Genomic DNA, 20267 nt, shown 5'->3' on the forward strand with positions numbered 1-20267 from the left:
CCCTGGTTGGAGAAGGTCCTTCCTGGAGTGAGGGTCTCTGGGATTGGGGGGGGGTAGGTCCTGCTGCTTGGGTGGGAGTCGGTAACAAGAAAGTCTAGTCCTGCCTCTGAGGTGGGGGTTGAAGACAGGAGAAGCATGTCCTACCCTGGGGTGGGAGTCAGGGACAGGAGGAGGTAGGTCTTTCCCCTGGGATGGGGACAGGGGGTGTAGGTCCTGTCTCTGAGGTGGGGGGCCTGGGACAGGGAGTTTAGGTCCTGACCCTAGGGTGGGGATCGGGGACAGGAGGAGGTAGGACCTGCCTGTTACGGGGTTGGCGAGAGCAGGAGCAGGTCGTACCCCTGGGATGGGGTTCAGGGTTGGCGGGGAGCAGGTCCTGCCCCTGGAGTGGGGGACAGAGATACGGTGGGGTGGGGGGGGTGGGTAGGTACTGCTATTTAATTTCGTTAATGATGGAGAAGGATGGGTCTGGGCCTTGGGCTGAGATTCTAAATTGGAGAAACGCTAAATTAGAGGAAATGAGAAAGGATCTAGAATGCGTGGATTGGGAGAAGTTGTTTTCAGGCAAGGACATGTGAGGGAAGTGGAGACCTCAAAGGGGAAATGTTGAGAGAACAGAGTTTGTATGTTCCTGTCAGGATTAAAGGCAAGGTTTGCAGGCACAGGGGAACTTCAGTTTTCGAGGGATATTGGGGATCTGGTTTGGAAGAAGAGAGAGGTGGATAACAGGTACAGGCAACATGGACCAAATGAGGGACGTGAGGAGTAGAAAAGTTGTAAGAAAAACCTCAAGAAAGAATCAGGAAGGGTCAAAAGAAGACATGAGGTTGCATTGGCGAGAATGTGAAGGAAAATCCTCAGGGTTTCTACAGGTAGATTAAGAGCAAAAGGATAGTCAGGGACAAAAGGGTCCCCTTGAAGATCAGGGGGTCGGCTTTGTACAGGGCCAAAAGAGATGGGTGGATCTTAAATGGGTTTTTATCATCAGTTTTTACTCAGGAAACGGGCACAGAGTCGAGGAAAGTGAGGAAAACAAGCAGTGAGGACATGGAACTGACACAGATTAAAGAGGAGGAGGTGCTCGCTGTCTTAAAGCAAATCAAGGTGGCTAAATCCCAGGGCCTGACAGGATATTCCCTCGGTCCTTGATGGAGGCTCATGTATAAATTACAGGGACTCTGGTAGAAATATTTAAAATGTCCTGAACCACAGGTAGAGGTGCCAGAGGATTGGAGGGGAGCTCACATTGTTTAAAAAAGGCTCCAAAAGTAACCCTGGAAATTACAGGCAGGTGAGCCTGACGTCAGTAGTATGTAAATTATTGAAAGGTGTTCAGAGATCGGATAAGCAATTATTTGTTTAGCCAGGGACTGATTAGGGGTTGTTAACCTGGCTTTGTGGAGGTAGATCGAGTTTAACTAATCTTGTAGAGTTTTTTGAGGAAGTTACCAAGAAAGTTGATGAAGGAAAGGCTGTGGATGTTGTCCACATGGACTTTAGTGAGGCCTTTGGCAACGTCCCACGTGGGAGGTTTGTCAGGAAGGATCAGACGCTGGGTATTCATGGTGAAGTAGTGAACTGGATTCGACAATGGCTGGACGGGAGAGAAGCCAGAGAGTAGTGGTAGATGATACTTCTCAGACTGGAGCCCTGTGACTAGTGGGGCCTCAGGGATCGGTGCTGGGACCATTGTTGTTTGTCGTCTGTATCAATGATCTGGATGATATCGTGGGAAATTGGATCTGCATGTTTGCAGATGACACTAAGATTGGAGGCGTTGTGGACAGTGAGGAAGGTTTTCAAAGCTGCAGAGGGATCTGGACCAGCTGGGAAGATGGGCTGAAAAATGGCCGATGGAGTTTAATAAGACAATAGGTCTTTTATTTTGGAAGGACAAACCAAGAAAGGATGTACACGGTAAATGGGCGGGCACTGAGGGAGTGGGGTAGAACAGAGGGATCTGGGAATACAGATACAGAATTCCCTGAAAGTGGCATCACAGGTGGACAGGGTGGTAAAGAGAACTTTTTGGCACAGTGACCTTCATAAATCAAAGTATTGAGTACAGGAGCTGGGATGTTGTGGTGAAGTTGTCTAAGACATTGGTGAGGCCCAATTTGGAGAATTATGTGCAGTTTTGGTCACCAAACTACAGGAAAGATCTCAATAAGATAGAAAGAGGCAGAGAAGATTAACAAGGATGTTGCCCAGACTTCAGGAACTGAGTTACAGGGAAAGGTTCCACAGGTAGGACTTTATTCCTGGAGTGTAGAAGAATGAGGGGAGTGTAGAAGAATGAGGGGGATATTTGATCGAGGTATTTAAAATGATGAGGGGGACAGACAGAGTAAATGTATGTTGGCTTTTTCCACTGAGGGAGGGTGAGATACAAACCAGAGGACATGGGCTAAGGGTGAAAGGGGAAAAGTTTAGGGGGAACTTCCTTAAACAGAGAGTGGAACAAGCTTCCAGCTGAAGTGGTGAATGTGGGCTCAATTTTAACATTTAAAGGAGAATTGGACTGGTCCGTGGATGGGAGGGTGTGAGGGGCAGTGGGACTAGGCAGAATAAAGATTCACTATAGACTAGATGGGCTGACGGGCCTGTTTCTGTTTTGTAATGCTCTATGGTTCTATGAGGTTGGGAATGTGTTGGGAGTTGGTAGGACCTGGGTCTGGGGTGGGGTCGGGGATGGGGGACAGGTCCTGCCCAACTGAGGCCTTACACTTTCCCCTCTCCCTAGTTGCCTACAACAGTGAGCTGTACATATTTGGGGGCTACAACGCCCGGCTCGACCGACATTTCAACGACCTGTGGAAGTACAATCCAGGTGAGCCCTGAGTGGTCTGTCCCCTCATCTTCCTCCATCCACCCCCTGTCTCCCCATCGCCTCCCACTTCCCCCCACCACCTCCCCACTTCCCCCCACCACCTCCCACTTCCCCCACCGCCTCCCACTTCCCCCCCACCCGCCTCCCACTTCCCCCCACCGCCTCCCACTTCCCCCCATCGCCTCCCACTTCCCCCACCGCCTCCCACTTCCCCCCACCGCCTCCCACTTCCCCCACCGCCTCCCACTTCCCCCACCGCCTTCTACTTCCCCCCACTGCCTCCCAATTCACCCCCCACCTCCCATTCCCCCCCACCCGCCACCCACTTCCCCCACCACCTCCCACTTCCCCCCCACCACCTCTCACTTCCCCCCACCACCTCTCACTTCCCCGTCACCCATCATCTCCCCCCGTGACCCCCACCATCTCCACCATCCCCCATCATGTTTCCCCGTCCCATCCACCATCTTCCCCTCTGTCCCCACCACTGTCTCCCCCTCTGTCCCCCACCACTGTCTCCCCATTCTCCATCATCTCCCCATCATAGCAGTTACCCCTGTTCCCCCCACCTTCTCCCTCATACCCCTCTCCATCTCCCCCCCATTCCCCCAATATCTCCCTGTCCCCACCACTGTCTCCCCACCCCCTAATCTACCCTGTCCCACCACCATCACCCCTGTTCCCCCACCATCTCCCCCGTCCTCCCCCACCATCTCCCTCCATCCCCATCACTGTCTCCCACATAACCGTCTCCCATCCCCCGCCCTCCCCTCCCATCTGTCTACCCTCCCTCTATCTCCCCTTTCCCCCATAAGTGCTCCTGGTTCCATGTATGCGCTCGCACATGTAGCCACGCTTGCACTGTGTGTGTATATCCACGCTGCAACTGTGTGTGTATATATCCACGCTGCACTGTGTGTGTATATCCACGCTGCACTGTGTGTGTGTATATCCCACGCTGCACTATGTGTGTGTGTGTGTATCCACACTGCTCTGTGTGTGTGTGTGTGTGTGTGTGTGTGTGTGTGTGTGTGAGAGTGATCGTGTGTGTGTGTGTGTGAGATCGTGTGTGTGTGTGTGATCGTGTGTGTGTAGGTGCTGCTCCATGTTTACGGCCCCGTGGTACTGATCTTCCCCCCTTGCAGAGACGGCAACGTGGGGGAAGCTGGAGCCTCAGGGGAAGGGTCCGTTGCGCAAGGAGGAGGCAGTGCTGTTGCATGGTAGGGGACAGGATCATCCTCTTCGGTGGCACCAGGTCAGTGCTGGGTCAGGGCAAGGCTTTGTGTCCTCGCACTGAAGCCCCTTTCCCTTCTGTCCCAGCACCCCTCCCCATCAGCACCCCATAACCCACACCCTTTCCCTAGCTCCTCATGCCCCAGCAGAGAACACTCTCTGATCCTCTCCTAGCATGGGAGCACCCACAGAGCTCCCTCCTGCCTCTCCCCAGTGGGGGGCTCCCTCCCTGCCCCTCGCATGAGAGAGCTCCCTCCCTGCCTCTCCCCAGCAGGGTGCTCCCTCCTTGCCCTTCCTACAACAGGGTGCTCCCTGCCTGCCCTTCCTACAACAGGGAGCTCCCTCCCTGCCCTTCCTACAACAGGGAGCTCCCCTCCCTTCCCCTTCCCACAAAGCAGAGCTCCCTCCCTGCCCTTCCCATGAAGGAAAGCTCCCTCCCTGCCCTTCCCACAAAGGAGAGCTCCCTCCCTGCCCTTCCCAATAAGGAGAGCTCCCTCCCTGCCCCTTCCTACAACAGGGAGCTCCCTCCCTGCCCTTTTCACAAAAGAGAGCTCCCTCCCTGCCCTTCCTACAACGGGGTGCTCCCTTCCTGACTCTCCCCCCACCTTGGAGCTCCCTTCCTGCCCACCCAACACTAGGGAGCTCCCCACCCTGTCTTTCCTACAACAGGGAGCTCTTTCCCTGCCCTTTCCACGAAGGAGAGCACCTTCCCTACAGCAGGGAGCTTCTTCCCCGCCTCTCCCCAGTGGGCAGCTTCCTCCCTGCCCTTCTTACAACAGGGAGCTCCCTCCCTGCCCTTCCAATGAAGCAGAGCTCCCTCCCTGCCCTTCCTACAACAGGGAACTCCCTCCCTGCCCTTCCCACAAAGCAGAGCTCCCTCCCTGCCCTTTCTAAAACAAGGAGCTCCCTCCCTGCCCTTCCCACAAAGGAGAGCTCCTTCCCTGCCCTTCCTAAAAACAGGGAGCTCCCTCCCTGCCCTTCCCTTGAATGAGAGCTCCCTCCCTGCCCTTCCTACAACAGGGTGCTCCCTTCCTGCCTCTCCCCCAGCTTGGAGCACCCTCCCTGCCCACCCAACACCAGGGAGCTCCCTCCCTGCCCCCCCAACACCAGGGAGCTCCCTCCCTGCCCCCACCCTGCCTTTCCTACAACAGGGAGCTCTTTCCCTGCCCTTTCCACGAAGGAGGGCACCCTCCCTGCCCTTCCTAGAGCAGGGAGCTTCCTCCCCGCCTCTCCCCAGTGGGGAGCTTCCTCCCTGCCCTTCTTACAACATGGAGGCTCCCTCCCTGCCCACCCAACATTAGGGGGCTCCCTTCCTGCTCTTTCTACAACAGGAATCTCCCACCCTGCATTTACCCAGCAGGGAGCTCACTCCCTGCCCTTCCTGCGAAGGAATGCTTCCTCTCTGCCCCTCCCTCAGCGAGGAGCTCCCTCCCTGCCCCACCTATGACCAGAGAGCTCCCTCTCTGCTTCTCCTTCTGTGGGGACCTCCCTCCCTGTCCATCCTCAAGCAGGGAGATCCCTCTCTGCACATTCCACGACTCAGAGAGCTTCCTCCCACCTCCCCCTTACCCACCTTTCTCCCTTGGGGCAGGGGTCTGTGTCTCCCTCGTCTGGCTCAGTGGGGTGGGGGAGCTGGAGCAGCAACCAGAAAGGGAGTGGGAGAACTCCACCCCCACCTCTGCACTTACTGACGCCCACCCCCTCTCCGCCCACAGTCCATGTCCAGAGCAGGGGATGGGCGATGAGTTCAACCTGATGGACCACTCGGACCTCTACATCCTAGACTTCAGTGAGTAGCTTGCCACCCACCCCCCCCAGCCCAAAACCCCTGCCCCCCACCCTTTGGGACTGTCCCCTCCACCTCCCTCCCTCCAAATCTTCTCCCTCCCCCATTACTCCCTTCTGAACCTTCCCCCCCTCCCCTCACGAACCTTCCCCCCCACCCCTCCGAACCTTCCCCCCCACCCTCCAACCTTCCCCCCTCCCTTGCCCTGCGATCTGTGTCTTCCCCCGAACTGTCCCCTCCCCGAACCATGCCCTCCACCGAACCATGCCCCTCCCCCGAACCTACGCCCTCCCCCCCTCACTGTCCCCTCCCCCCTCACCTTCCCCTCCCCTGAACCATCCTCTCTCATACCCTGAACCTGCAAACCCCAAACTCCCTCCCCAAATCACCTCCCCCCTCCCTTCGGACTGTCCCCTTCCTCCTTACCATGAAGGAGGGGGTGTTAGGGATCAATGCGATGAGTTCACTGTCTGGGTGAAGTGGGTGGTAGGGGTTGTCTCTATTTGGGGGGGGGTGGAACCTTTGGGCGGTGGTGCCCCAGTCATGCTGCCCCTATGGGTGGGAGGGAGGGGAGAGATGGGGCACCCAGCAATGCATGTGGGGAATGGTGGGTGTCTCCATCAACCTGTACGCTGCCCCCATCCAGGGCAGCTGCCAGACGTATCTGTCTGGGTGGGGGAGCTGCCTGACGTGGTTCGTCTGGGTGGAGGAGCTGCCTGACGTGGTCCGTCTTGGTGGGGGAGCTGCCTGACGTGGTCCGTCTGCGTGGGTGTGAAGCCTGTGTTGTTTCTGCAGGCCCCAGTCTGAAGACCCTGTGTAAACTGGCCGTGATTCACTACAGTCTGGACCAGTCCGTCCTGCCCCACGACCTCAGGCAAGTCGCTGCGGCCTTGCACTCTGCGAGTGGGGACGGGTGGGTGGGGGGGGGGTGAAGCGTTCCTCAACACCGGGGCGGGGGGGGGGGTCTGAGGGGGTAGGGCTCTCCTCAACACCGTGAAGAGCAGAGGAGGTTGTCTGAGGGTGTGGGAGCTCCTCTCCCTCTTCCCCTCCCCCTTCATCCCCTCTATTCCCATTCCATCCTCCTCATTCGCTTTCTCTCACTCCTCTCTCCCGGCCCCATCTCTCCCTGTGGTTCTAGCACAGATCAAGGTTGAACTGGGGATTTCTTGGATGTACCACTGACCTGGTTGCGTGTGTGTGCCTGTACCTGTGTGTCTGTGCCTCTGTGTGCCTGTATCGTGTGTGTCTGTGTGCCTGTACCTGTGTGTCTGTACCTGTGCCTCTGTGTGCCTGTACCTGTGTGTCTGTGCCTCTGTGTGCCCTGTACCCCGTGTGTCTGTGCCCTGTGTGCCTGTACCTGTGTGTCTGTGCCTCTGTGTGCCTGTACCTGTGTGTCCGTGCATCTGTGTGCCTGTACCTGTGTGTCCGTGCCTCTGTGTGCCTGTACCTGTGTGTCTGTGCCTCTGTGTGTCTGTACCTGTGTGTCCGTGCCTCTGTGTGGCCTGTACTTGTGATGCTATGTGCTTGTACCTGTGTATCCATGCCGGTGTTCCTTTATCTGTCTGTCTGTACCTCTAACAGGTGGGAGCTCACGGCAATGACGACGAACAGCACCATCAGCCGGGCCGATCTTCTCGTCCCATGGCTAGCGCCGACTGGTGCCAGGCTGCTCCCTGGAGGACGGACATTTCCTTGGTGGAGTGTGCGATGTGGGGGCGAGGCAGTGGACAGTCTGCTCCCACCCCCGAACGGGGTCGTGTCCTGGCACTGCACTGACTCTTGGGACACTAACCCAGAGGGAGGGGGGGGCTCACAGCCGTCAGAGACTTCCCCACCTCTGCCAGTCTGGCCTTTTTGGCTGGGGTGAGAGGAGTCAGCAAGATCACTGTGGGGGGGGGTGGGGGGGGGGGGGGGGGGGGTCAAAGAGGTCGGCTGGGTCACTGCAGGGTCAGAGGGGTCGGTTGGGTCTCTGCAGGGTCATAGGGGCTGGCTAGAACACTGGGGGGGTCAGGGGTCGGCTTGCGTCACTGCAGGGTCAGAGGGGTCAGCTAGATCACTGGAGGGTCAGAAGGGTCGGCTGGGTCACTGGGGGGGTCAGAGGGGTCGGCTGGGTCACTGCAGGGTCACAGGTGCCAGCTGGGTCACTGAAGGATCAGCTGGGGTCAAGGGGATGGCTGAGACCACTGAAGGGTTGGATGCATGTTCAGCTGGGGTCACTGTGGGGTCGGCCAGGTCACAGTGGGTTCAGCAGTGGTAGTCTGGATGGGACCCATTAGTTCTGCAATAGTCCGGACCCCTCCCTGCTGGTCACATCCTCCTGAGGGAAGGGTCTCAGAACCCAGGGCACCCATACAAGACCACAGTGACCACCCTGTGGCCAGCTTTTGGACCAACCTCCCCCACCCAGTGGCTAACATGTGGCCAGAGTGGGACCCCAAACCAGTGGCCAGCATGGACCCCCACCCCCCAGGGCCCAGCACACCTCCTCCCCAATGTCGGTGAAGACCCTGAGGGTAACAGCCACTTGTAATCAGGTTTCTGATAATTTCTCATCGTTTTGTAAAAACAAATTGAAATGAACTTGTATAAAATATAAACAGGTTCTGACCTGTCCCAGGATGTGTCTTGCTGCGGTGGGGGTGGGGGAGGGGACAGAAGGAGGGTGGGGACAGAAGAGGAGAGTTCAGGTGAGGCGAAAGAAGGGGGGAGATGGGGGAGGGGACAGAAGGGGGAGAAGGGGAGGGGACAGAAGGGGGTAGATGGAGAGGAACAGAAAGGAGTACATGAGGAGAGGGGACAAAATGGGGAAGATGGGGGAGGGACAGATGGGTAGATTGGGGGTGGTGGGGACAGAAGGGGAGAGAATGAGGAGGAGACAGAAGAGGGTGATGGGGAGGAGACAGAAGGGGGTGATGGGGGAGGGAACGGAAGGGGGTAGATGGGGAAAGGGAGAGATGGGGATAGGACAGAATGGAGAGTGACGGGGGACAGATAGGAGTACATGGGGAGAGGGGGGAGATGGTGGAGGGATAGATTGGGAGATTTGGGGGTGGGACAAGGAAGAGAATGAGGAAGGGGCACAGAAGGGGGGTGATGGGGAGGGGGGGACAGAAGGGAGTAGATAGGGAGAGGGGACAGATGGGAGATTGGGGGGATGGGGGACAGAAGGGGAGAGAATGAGGGATGCGGGAGATGGGGAGGGGACAGAAGGGGCGAAGATGGGGAGGGACAGAAAGGAGTACATAGGAAGAGGGGACAGAATGGGGGGAGATGGGGAGGAGGCAGAAGGGGGAGGGGTACGGGGGCAAGCGATGCGGGCCCTTCCTTATCCCCCTCCCGCTGCCTCGACTATTTTAGAACCAGCTTTCTATAAATAGTTCCGTATGGGTCTGGTGACGTCATGGCCCATCTGCGGGGCTGGGGGGGGGTTTATAAAGGCAACCGGGGAACCGGTAGCGCTGAGACAGACAAAATCACAGGTAAAAGAGGGGGGGGAGGGTTACACACATCGGGTCCCACCACCCTCACACCCCGTGGTATCACCAGCCCATCACACACACACGCGGGGATCTGTCTACATGGACACGTGCTGGTGAGTCTGTGACGGGGTCAGGGATAATGGATCCGGAGTGACAGGATGAGGGGTGATGGATGCGGTGTGACAGGGTCAGGGGTAATGGGTCTGGAGTGACGGGGTCAGGGGTGACAGAGTCCGGAGTGACGGGATCAGAGGTGATGGGGTCCGGGATGACAGGGTCAGGGGGTGACGGGGTCTGAAGTGATGGGATCAGGGTTGATGGGGTCCGGAGTGACGGGGTCAGTGGTGACGCGGTTAGGGGTGACGGGGTCAAATGGAGGGTAAACGGCTGGCATGGTGGAGTTGAGGTGAATGGTCTGTTCATGGGCATGTGAACCTTTGGAGCCTATTTCCCAGACGGAATCCCTCGTGTCATTGTACAAGACCCCAAGGCAGAGGGCTGGGAGTGATCATTCACCGTGTAGGTGGGGGAGGGGGACATCCTGTGTGGGGGGGTGGGGGACACCATGATGTGATGGGGGGTGATTCCCCAGTGGGGTTAGGGGGTCAGTGATTCCCTGGTGGGGGGCTGGTGAGGGCACTGACCCTTGATGTCAGGTGGACAGATCCAGGGAGCAAAGGACCATAGAACATTACAGCACAGAAACAGACCATTAGTCTGTGCTGAACCATTATTTTTGGCTTTGTCCTTCCCCCAGTCCATACCCCTCCTATCCATGAATCTGTCCAAATATTAAAATTGAGCCCACATTCACTACTTCAGCTGACAGCTTGTTCCACACCCACACCCCTCTCTGTGAAGGTTCCCCCTAAACTTTTCCTTTTTCACCCTTAACCCATGTCCTCTGGTTTGTATCTCACCCACCCTCAGTGGAAAAAGCCGACTACATTTACTCTGTCCCCCTCGTAATTTTAAATACCTCCATCAAGTCTCTCCTCATTCTACGCTCCAGGGAATAAAGTCCTAACCTGTTGAACCTTTCCCTGTAACTCAGTTCCTGAAGTCAGGGCAACATCCTAGTCAATCTTCTCTGCCTCTTTCTATCTTATTGAGATCTTTCTTGTAGTTTGGTAACCAAAACTGAACACAATTCTCCATAGTAACAATTGTAGAGAGGGGGAGAGGCAGAAAGTTAAATGTGGACGATCTCTGAGATGCATTTATTTCAAGGCAAGGAGTGTGGTAAACAAGGTGGATGAACTAATGGTGTGGATTGATATGTGATAGCGATTAGTGAGACATGGTTGAAGGAAGGTTGTGACTGGCAGTTAAATATTCCGGATTTCGCTACTTTAGACATGACAGAATTGGCGGGGTACGAGGGGGAGGTGTGGCGTTGCTTGTCAGGGAAGATTTTACAGCGGTGCTGAGGTAAGATAGACTGGAGGACTCATTGCATGAGGCTCTGTGGGTTGAACTAAAAAAGAAAGGTGAGGGGTATATTATAGGCCGTCAAAAGAGGATGGGAACTGGAAGAGCAAATGTGCAGGGAAATAGCTGAGATGTGTAGTAGAAAATAGGGTTGTGATAGTTAGGGATTTCAATTTTCCTAACATTGATTGGGAAACATAATCAGTGAGAGGGCAGGATGGCTTAGTCTTTGTACAATATGTTCAGGATTACTTTTTACAGCAGTATGTTGAGGTGCCTACTAGAGGGGAGGCAGTGTTGGATCTTTTGTTAGGGAACGGAATAGGCAGGTGAGAACTTTGGATCCAGTGATCATGGGTCTATTAGCTTCAATTTAAATATGGAAAGGAATAGGGTCAGGTCCGAGATTGAAGGTCTTCGAGTGGGGGAAGGCCAGATTTGAAGAAATGAGAAAAATTGTATGGGCTGATCTTTTATTAAACATGATCTACGACATACAAAACCACGTTAACTACTCAAATCAATCCGTGTCTTTCCAAGTAATTGTATATACCATCTCTAAGAACACTTTCCATTAATTTATCCACCAACGACGTCAGACTCACAGGCCTATAATTACCAGGTTAACTTTTGGAGCCTTTTATGAACAGCGGAACAACATGAGCCACCCTCCAGTCCTCTGGCATCTCCCCCTTGGCCAGTGACAATTTTAAAACATTTCTGTCAGATACCACTATTTATTCACCAACCTCCCTAGGGAATAGCTTGTGAGGACCCGGACATGTATCCACCTTGATTCTCTTTAAAATAGCCAATACTCCCTTGTCATTAATCTGTATATTATCCAGGACCTCATTACCAGATTTCCTTACTTCACCTGGTTCAATATTCCTTTCCTTAGTGAATATTGAATTAAAAAATCATTTAAAATCTCCCCCCTCTCTTCTGATCCTCACGGAGTCGACCCCCTCTGATCCTCAAGGGCCCAATTTTATCCCTCCCTATTCTTTGACTTTTAATATACCTGTAGAAACCCTTTGGAATTATTTTTACCTTTCTGCTAAAGGAGCCTCATCTCTCCTTTTATCTTTCCAATTTCTTTCTTAAGATTTTTTTGTTGCACTCCATCTATTCCTCAAGTAGTTCAGCTATTCCCTGTTGTCCGCATCCCCTCTTCCTCCAAACCAAATTCTCAATATCCCTTGAAAACCAAGGCTCACTCTATTTTCTAACCTTTCATCCTCACAGGAAAAGACTGACTCTGGATTCTCAACATTTCCTCTTTGAATATCTCTGTTCAAATCTAGGTGTCTTTCTACCCTAATCTCTCCCCCTCACATTCTGATTCCCACACCCCCCTCCCCCCCCCACCACACTAGTTTAAACACCCCCCCCCCCCCCCCCACCAACAGCTCCAGCAAACCTGCCCGTCAGGATATTGTCCCCCTCCATTTCAGGTGCAACCCGTCCTTTTTGTACAGGTCAGGCCTTCCCCAGACGAGATCCCAATGATCTGGAAATCTGAACCCCTGCCCCTGCACCAACTCTTCATCCTGTTCCTCCCCTCCCTGATCCGTGGTACAGGCAGCGATCCTGAGATCACCTGCCTCGAGGTCCTGCTGTTTAACTTCTTATCTAACTCCCTATATTCCCTCTTCAGGACCTCATCCCCACTCCTGTCTCCTTCATTGGTCCCCACGTGGACCACGATACCCAGATGCAAAGGAGTTAAGGGTTGTTATGGGGATAAGGCTGGAAAGGGGTACTGATGGTAGTGATCAGCCATGATCTGTAAAATGGTGGTGCTGGCTCGACGGGCTGAAGGCCCTACTCCAGCTCCTATAGTCTATTGAACTCGATCAGAGATGTCCCTGACCCTGGCACCTGGAGACAACATCCCATCCTGGGCCCGACCTCATCCAACCTATCTACTCCTCTAACCAGCGAGTCCCCAATTACAAGAGCCCTCCTCTTTCCCCCCCTTCCCTTCTGAGCTGGGGTGGGGGCAGCCTCCCTAGGGAATATCTTGTGAGGACCCGGACACGTATCCACCTTGATTCTCTTTAAAATAGCCAATACTCCCTTGTCATTAATCTGTATATTATCCAGGACCTGACCACCATAACTTGTCCCTGGTAAATTGTTCCCCCCCCCCCCCCCCAACAATACTTAAAACAGTTGGCTTCTTATTGAGGGGAATAGCCGCAGGGCACTCTGCCCTGACTGCCCCCCTCCTCACAGTTACCCCGTTAGCTGACTCCTGTCTGTTTGGGGCAACTGTCCTCTTGTAACTCCCCTCTATCACTGCCTCTGCCTCCCTTATGATCCAAAGCTCATCCAGCTGTAAATCCAGTTCCCTGACTGTTTCCCAGGAGCTGCATCTGGATGCACCTTTTGCAGGTGTCATCATCAGGAACATCTGTGCTGTCCCTGACCTCCCACTTCCTACAATCAGAGCACAGGATGACCCCAACTGCTTCCATTACCCACTATTCAATTCGATTAATAAAAATGAACTTAGCTCGTCCTTATCCTTTACTCGCTGAAGCCTTCCGAGCCAAAGCCTGAACTCTCCCACTCCCCTCACTGGGCTGCTCCCTCACCAGGCCACTCCCTCAACGGTCCACTCCCTCACAGGGCCTTTCCCTCGCCAGGCCCCTCCCTCAATGGGCCCCTTGCTTGCTGGCTGCTTCTTTACCCAACTCACCCATTATGGTACTTGCCAATTAACTCAATTACTCAAGTGGAAAGGCCAAGTTCCTGACCCCCACACTAATAGGTCAGGTCCTAAAATCTATGTCAACAAAGTCCACGGCCTTTAATTAAAATTTCCTGGTAACCTCCTCGAAAAACTCTACAAGATTAGTTAAACGTGACCTACCTCCACAAAGTCAGGTTAACTATCCCTAACCAGTCCCTGGCTAAACAAATAATTGCTTATCCGATCTCTGAACACCTTCCAATAATTTACATACTTACTGACATCAGACTCACCCATCTGCAATTTCCAGGATTACTTTTGGAACCTTTTTTAAACAAATTGAGCTCCCCCTCCAATCCTCTGGGCACCTCACCCGTGGTCCAGGACATTTTAAATATTTCTGCCAGAGTCCCTGTAATTTCTACACACACCTCCCTCAAGGTCCGAGGGAATATCCTGTCAGGCCCTGGGGATTTAGCCACCTTAATTTGCTTTAAGACAGCAAGCACTTCCTCCTCTTTAATCTGTGTCGGTTCCATGACCTCACTGTTTGTTTTCCCTCACTTCCCTCGACTCTGTGTCTGTTTCCTGAGTGAAAACTGATGATAAAAAACCCATTTAAGATCTGCCCATCTCTTTTGGCCCCGGGCAAAGCCGACCCCCTAATCTGCAAGGGGACCCTTTTGTCCCTGACTTTCCTTTTGTTCTTAACCTACCTGTAGAAACCCTAAGGATTTTCCTTCACATTCTCGCCAAAGCAACCTTGTGTCTTCTTTGACCCTTCCTGATTCTTTCTTGAGGTTTTTCTTACAATGTTCTACTCCTCAAGTCCCTCATTTGCTCCGTGTTGCCTGTTCCTGTTTTCCACCTCTCCTTCCGAACCAGATCCCCAATATCCCTCAAAAACCAAGGTTCCCTGTGCCTGCAAACCTCACCTTTAATCATGACAGGAACATACAAACTCTGTTTTTCACCTTTGAAGGTCTCCACTTCCCTCGCACATCCTTGCCCGAAAACAAATTCTCCCAATCCACACATTCAAGATCCTTTCTCATTTCCTCAAAATGGGCCTTTCTCCAATTTAGAATGTCAGCCTGAGGCCCAGACCCATCCTTCTCCATCGTTAACTGGAAACTAATGGCTTTATGATCACTGGACCCAAAATGTTCCCCTACATGTATGTCTTTAACCTGTCCTGCCTCGTTCCCTAATAGGAGATCCAGTTCTGCATCCTTTCCCGTTGGGACCTCTATATATTGATTTAGAAAACTTCCCTGAACACATTTGACAAACTCCAAGCCGTCCAGCCCTTTTACAGATTGGGAGTCCCAGTCAATATGTGGAAGTTAAAATCTCCAATTATCACAACGTTCTTCCTTACATCGATCTGCTACCTCCGTACAGATTTGCCCCTCCAATTGCCTCTCACCATTGGGTGGTCTATAATACACGAGTGTGGTCACACCTTTCCCATTCCTCAGCTCCACCCGTATACCCTCTGTAGATGAGCCCCCTGCCTGAGCACAGCAGTGATATTTTCTCTGATGAGCAAAGCCACTCCCTCCCGCTTTCACACCCCCCCCCCCCCCACTTCGTTCTATCACATTCTGAAACAACAGAAGTCTGAACATTGAGCTGCTGGACCCGCCTCTCCTGCACTGATGGCCCCATAGGGGAGGTAGGGGGTGGAAAGTTGGGAAGGGAGGTGGGAAAGGGTAGGTGGAGGGAGAAGGTCCATTCAAACTGACTCAGTACCTGTTCCAGGATCTGGGGATAACCATGGGCCTGGGTCTCATTCCCCAGGGGATGGGAGCATTGCTGGAGGTGCTCCAGCCCTTGGACGGATATCAATCACCAACAGGGCAGGACTGACCATACAGGTCAGTGCATAACCCCCTCCCATTCACTGCACCCCCCCTCCCCTTCCCCATCCCCCCTCACACCACCCTCCACACTTACACTGATCATCCTACCTCTCCCCCCTTCCCACCCCCTTCCACCCCCACTCTTCTCCCTCCCTCCCCGCCCCTCCATACCCCAGTTTGTCACACCTGACCACCTCCTCCCGCAGGTCGACCAGACTGGCATCGAAGGCTCACGGGGACCTGCTGGGGGTGGAGCTATGGACCCTGCTGCCCCTGATCCCGGCCGAGAGGGAGCGGCTCTCCCACCTCAGCACCATGGCCGTGGTCGCCGTCTGGATTCGCCATTGGCGGCGTCAGCTGGGTAAGGAAGGCCCTCTACTGGACCGACTGGAGGCTGTTGGCACTCCAGGACTGACATACAGAGCAGTAACAGGGAAACTGGAAACCCAGGGGAAACCGTAATCAGAAATGGGAAGAACATGCAAACTCCTTACAGACAGCACCGGATTCAATCCTGGTTGACTAACCACTACGTCAACTGTGCCAATTACATGTTGCCTTCTGTAATGTTCGGGACAAAAACACTTTTTCCCTTCATTTGCCCCTCTGCTCCACAGTTTTAAATTTGTAATCAAACATTTCATGTGTGATTGAAGTGCAGATTCCGGATTTTATTCAGGGTGAATTTAGACATTTTGGTTGGACCCTGTAGAAATGACAGCCTTTTCTATACATCGTCCCCTCGTTTCAGGGCCCCAGAAGGAGGCTGTAGTTGCCATTTTTCAATGTGAGCATTAGAGATGGGGCCAATGTAAGTCAGATGATCAGAATCAGAGTTTGTTGCCATGACCCAGTGACAAAATTCTTGGCTTTGTGGCAGCGTCACAGAGTAAATATTCATAGAAACCGCCTGACAACAATAAATAAACTTAGAGCAGGAAGAGTCAACGTCAGGCCGTGTCTGTGGGTCACTGATCGTTCCGGAATCTGATGGCAGAGGGGAAGAAGCCGTCCTTGTGCCACTGAGAGCTCGTCTTTAGGCTCCTCTGCACCTTTTTCCTAATGATAGCAGAGTGAAGAGGGCATGACCTGGGGGGTGGGGGGGGTCCTTGAGGATAGAAGCTACTTTTTTAAGACCCCACCTCGTGTGGACGTCTTCGATGGAATGAAGTCTGGTACCTGTGATGTTGCAGGCCGAGTTTATTCATCCTGAGAGTTGGCGCCTCCATACCAGGCAGTGATGCAACCAGCCAGAATGCTCTCCACGATGCATCTGTAGAAGTTCACGAGAATCTTCAGTGACAAACTGAATCTCCTCAAACTCCTCTCAATGTCTAGCCGCTGGCTGGCCTTCTTCATGATTGCATCAACATGGAGGCTCCAGGACAGATCTTCGGAGATGTTGACCCCCCCCCCCCCACCCCAGGAATTTGAAGTTCTTGACCCTCTCCATGACTGAGCCCTCAATGAGGACTGGGTCGTGTTCCCCTGACTTCCTCCTGAAGTCCACAATCATGTCCTTGGTTTTGCTGATGTTGAGCGTGAGGTTGTTGTTCCACCGGTCATCGAGCTGAATGAATGTGCGTAGGCATGAAGCAATTATGAGGCTGAATAAAACAGCAAGAGGCATCGTCCAAACCTTCAGATTCCCAAAACCAACAGTTGGAGCATCATTAAGATGTACTGGTGAGCTCAGTGATTATCCGGGGACCGGAATTCCAAGGAAGGCCTCCACTGCTGATGACACCAGAATTCCCATCATAATGAAGAAGCATCCCCAGACGCGTGACCGACAGATCAGAAACACTCTTCAGGAGGCAGGTGATAGAGATGGAGGAATCCTGGGATGTGGGGAGAAGGCAGGGGCAGGGAACTGATTGTAGATCATCAGCCATGATCCCCGTGAATGGTGGCAGTGGCTTGAAGGGCCAAATGGCCTATTCCAACACCCATTGTCTATGAACTCTGGTCGTCACATTGAAAAATGACAACTACGGACCCCAAAGCATCGCAGCAAAGCCCAGCTCCCTCACACCTGCCCCGATACAGCAATTATACACCCCCGAGGACTCGCACACACCTGTGAAACCAAATCTCCCAAACATCATGGGGCCCTGAAATGAGGGGACCATGTAGAAAAAGGGCTGTCATTTCTACAAGGTCAAACCAAAATGTCTAAATTCACCCTGAATAAAATCTGGAATGTGTAATTCCATCATGAGCTGATCCATCCTTCCCCCCCTGCCCCCCCCCCCCCCCCCCCACCCAGCCTCATCAGGAACTGATCAATCTCTGCCTTAAATACCCCCAATGACCCGGCCTCCACGAAAAGTTTTAAAAGTTTGCAGAGGGATCTGGACTAGTTGGGAAAATGGGCTGAAAAATGGCAGATGGAATTTAATGCAGACAAGTGTGAGGTGTTGCATTTGGGAAGGACAAACCAAGAAAGGATGTACACAGTAAATGGTCGGGCACTGAGGAGTGGGGTAGAACAGAGGGATCTGGAAATACAGGTACAGAATTCCCTGAAAGTGGCCTCACAGGAGGACAGGGTTGTAAAGAGAGCTTTTGGCACATTGGCCTTCATAAATCAAAGTATTGAGTATAGGAGCTGGGATGTTGTGGTGAAGTTGTATAAGACATTGGTGAGGCCCAATTTGGAGAATTATGTGCAGTTTTGGTCACCAAACTACAGGAAAGATCTCAATAAGATAGAAAGAGGCAGAGAAGATTTACTGGGATGTTGCCCGGACTTCAGGGACTGAGTTACAGGGAAAGGTTCAACAGTTTAGGTCTTTATTCCCTGGACCATAGAAGAATGAGGGGAAATTTGATAGAGGTTTACAAGATTATATGGGGATAGACAGAGAAAATCCAATTTGGCTCCACTGAGATTAGGAGAGATAGACATGGCTTTAGGGTGAAAGGGGAAATGTTTAGGGGAAACATAAGGGGGAATTTCTTCATTTAGCGTGCCCTCTTCAGACAACGATCCCAATAGATCAAGTCGATAGGGGGAGGGAGACTCCAGTGATCCTCTTGGCCACTCTTATGTTCCTGTGGTGCCCCAGTGTGATGCAACTGGCTACAATACTCTCAATAGAGCTCCAATAGTAGATTGACACAAGGCTGATATAACATAACATAACAATTACAGCACGGAAACAGGCCATTAGGCCCTTCTAGTCCGCACCGAACCAAACACCCCTTTCTAGTCCCACCTCCCTGCACAATGCCCATAACCCTCCATCTTCTTCTCATCCATATACCTGTCCAACCTTTTCTTAAATAATACAATTGACTCCGCCGCCACTATTTCTCCCGGAAGCTCATTCCACATGGCTACCACTCTCTGAGTAAAGAAGTTCCCCCTCATGTTACCTCTAAACCTCTGCCCCTTAATTCTTAACCCATGTCCTCTTGTTTTAATCTTTCCTCCTCTTAACGGAAATAGTCTATCCACATCCACTCTGTCTATCCCTTTCATAATCTTAAATACTTCTATCAAATCCCCTCTCAACCTTCTACGCTCCAAAGAATAAAGACCTAATCTGTCCAATCTCTCCCTAGACTCTAGATGCTTAAACCCAGGTAACATTCTGGTAAACCTTCTCTGCACTCTCTCCACTCTGTTTATATCCTTCCTATAATTAGGCGACCAGAACTGCACACAGAACTCCAAATTAGGCCGCACCAACGTCTTATACAATCTCAACATCACCTCTTCTCTAATTCTCCCTATGTCATTGGTACCTACATGTACCACGACCTCTGGCTCCTGTCCCTCCCACTTTAGGATATCCAGGACACGAGCAGCAACATCCCGGACCCTGGCACCAGGGAGGCAAACCACCATCCGGTTCTCCTTGCTGCGTCTGCAGAATCCCCTATCCGTCCTCTTAACTATGGAGTCTCCTACCACAATTGCCCTCTTCTTCCCTTCCCTCCCTTTCTGAGCTACATATGCCATATGCTTTCTTTACAATCCTATCCACCTGTGACTTAATTTTCAGGGAATTATGCATCTTTACCCCCAGATCTGGATTGGCTTTGTGGGAGAAGCTGAAGAGTGGTAGTGGATGACTGCCTCTCTAACTGAGTCCAGTGTCTATGGTGGTGCCTCAGGGATCGGTGCTGTGTTCATGAATGTTTGTATTTGTCATCAACGATCTATAATATTTCTCTTTCCTCCCCCCCCCCCCACCATTTTTTTTCGGGCACCTGCCTACATTTTTCCACACCTTGATGAAGGACTCCAGCATGAAATGTTGAATCTGTATCTTTACCATTGCTATATAAAGTACACTGACCTGATGCGTTTCTCCAGAATTGTGATTTTACTTCAACTGTGGCGTGTACAAACTTTTGTGTTTTACTTTTGGCATCTTGAACCTTCATAAATCAAAGTATTGAGTACAGGAGCTGGGATGTTATGGTGAAGTTGTATAAGACATTAGTGATGCCCAATTTGAAGAATTGTGTGCATTTTTGGTCACCGAACTACAGGAAAGATCTCAATAAGATAGAAAGAGGCAGAGAAGATTGACTAGGATGTTGCCTGGACTTCAGGAACTGAGTTACAGGGAAAGGTTCAACAGGTTAGGGTAAGTAACTTTATTCCCTGGAGCAGAGAAGAATGAGGGAAGATTTGATTGAGGTATTTAAAATGATGAGGGGGGGGATAGACAGAGTAGACAGGCTTTTTCCACTGAGGGTCAGTGAGATTGTGTGACCAGGCACAATTTGAATACTATCTACAAGTTTGCCGATGACACCACCGTTGTTGGCAGAATCACAAATAGCGTCCAGGAGGGAGATAGATCAGCCCGTTAAATGGTGTAACGACAACAACCTTGTGCCCAGTGTCAGCAAAACCAAGGAGATGATTGTGAACTTCAGGAGGAAGTCAAGTCCTCATCAAGGGCTCAGTAGAGGAGAGGGTCAA

The 20267-nt window shown here is 52.4% G+C and overlaps 1 protein-coding gene across 1 annotated transcript in view; it reads left to right on the plus strand.

Annotated features, from left to right (window-relative positions):
• klhdc3 (kelch domain containing 3) overlaps window positions 1-7585 on the plus strand; it is a 48308-nt gene extending 40723 nt beyond the window's left edge. Inside the window, 7 exon segments of the mRNA XM_069888000.1 lie at window positions 2741-2827; window positions 3973-4016; window positions 4018-4082; window positions 5776-5849; window positions 6642-6720; window positions 7428-7470; window positions 7472-7585. Of these exon segments, the coding sequence (XP_069744101.1) occupies window positions 2741-2827; window positions 3973-4016; window positions 4018-4082; window positions 5776-5849; window positions 6642-6720; window positions 7428-7470; window positions 7472-7495 (416 nt within the window). The 3' untranslated portion in view covers window positions 7496-7585.
• The last annotated feature ends 12682 nt before the right edge of the window (window positions 7586-20267 follow it).

This window comes from Narcine bancroftii, chromosome 6 (assembly GCF_036971445.1).
Source record: "Narcine bancroftii isolate sNarBan1 chromosome 6, sNarBan1.hap1, whole genome shotgun sequence".
NCBI classification, from domain to species: Eukaryota; Metazoa; Chordata; class Chondrichthyes; order Torpediniformes; family Narcinidae; genus Narcine; species Narcine bancroftii.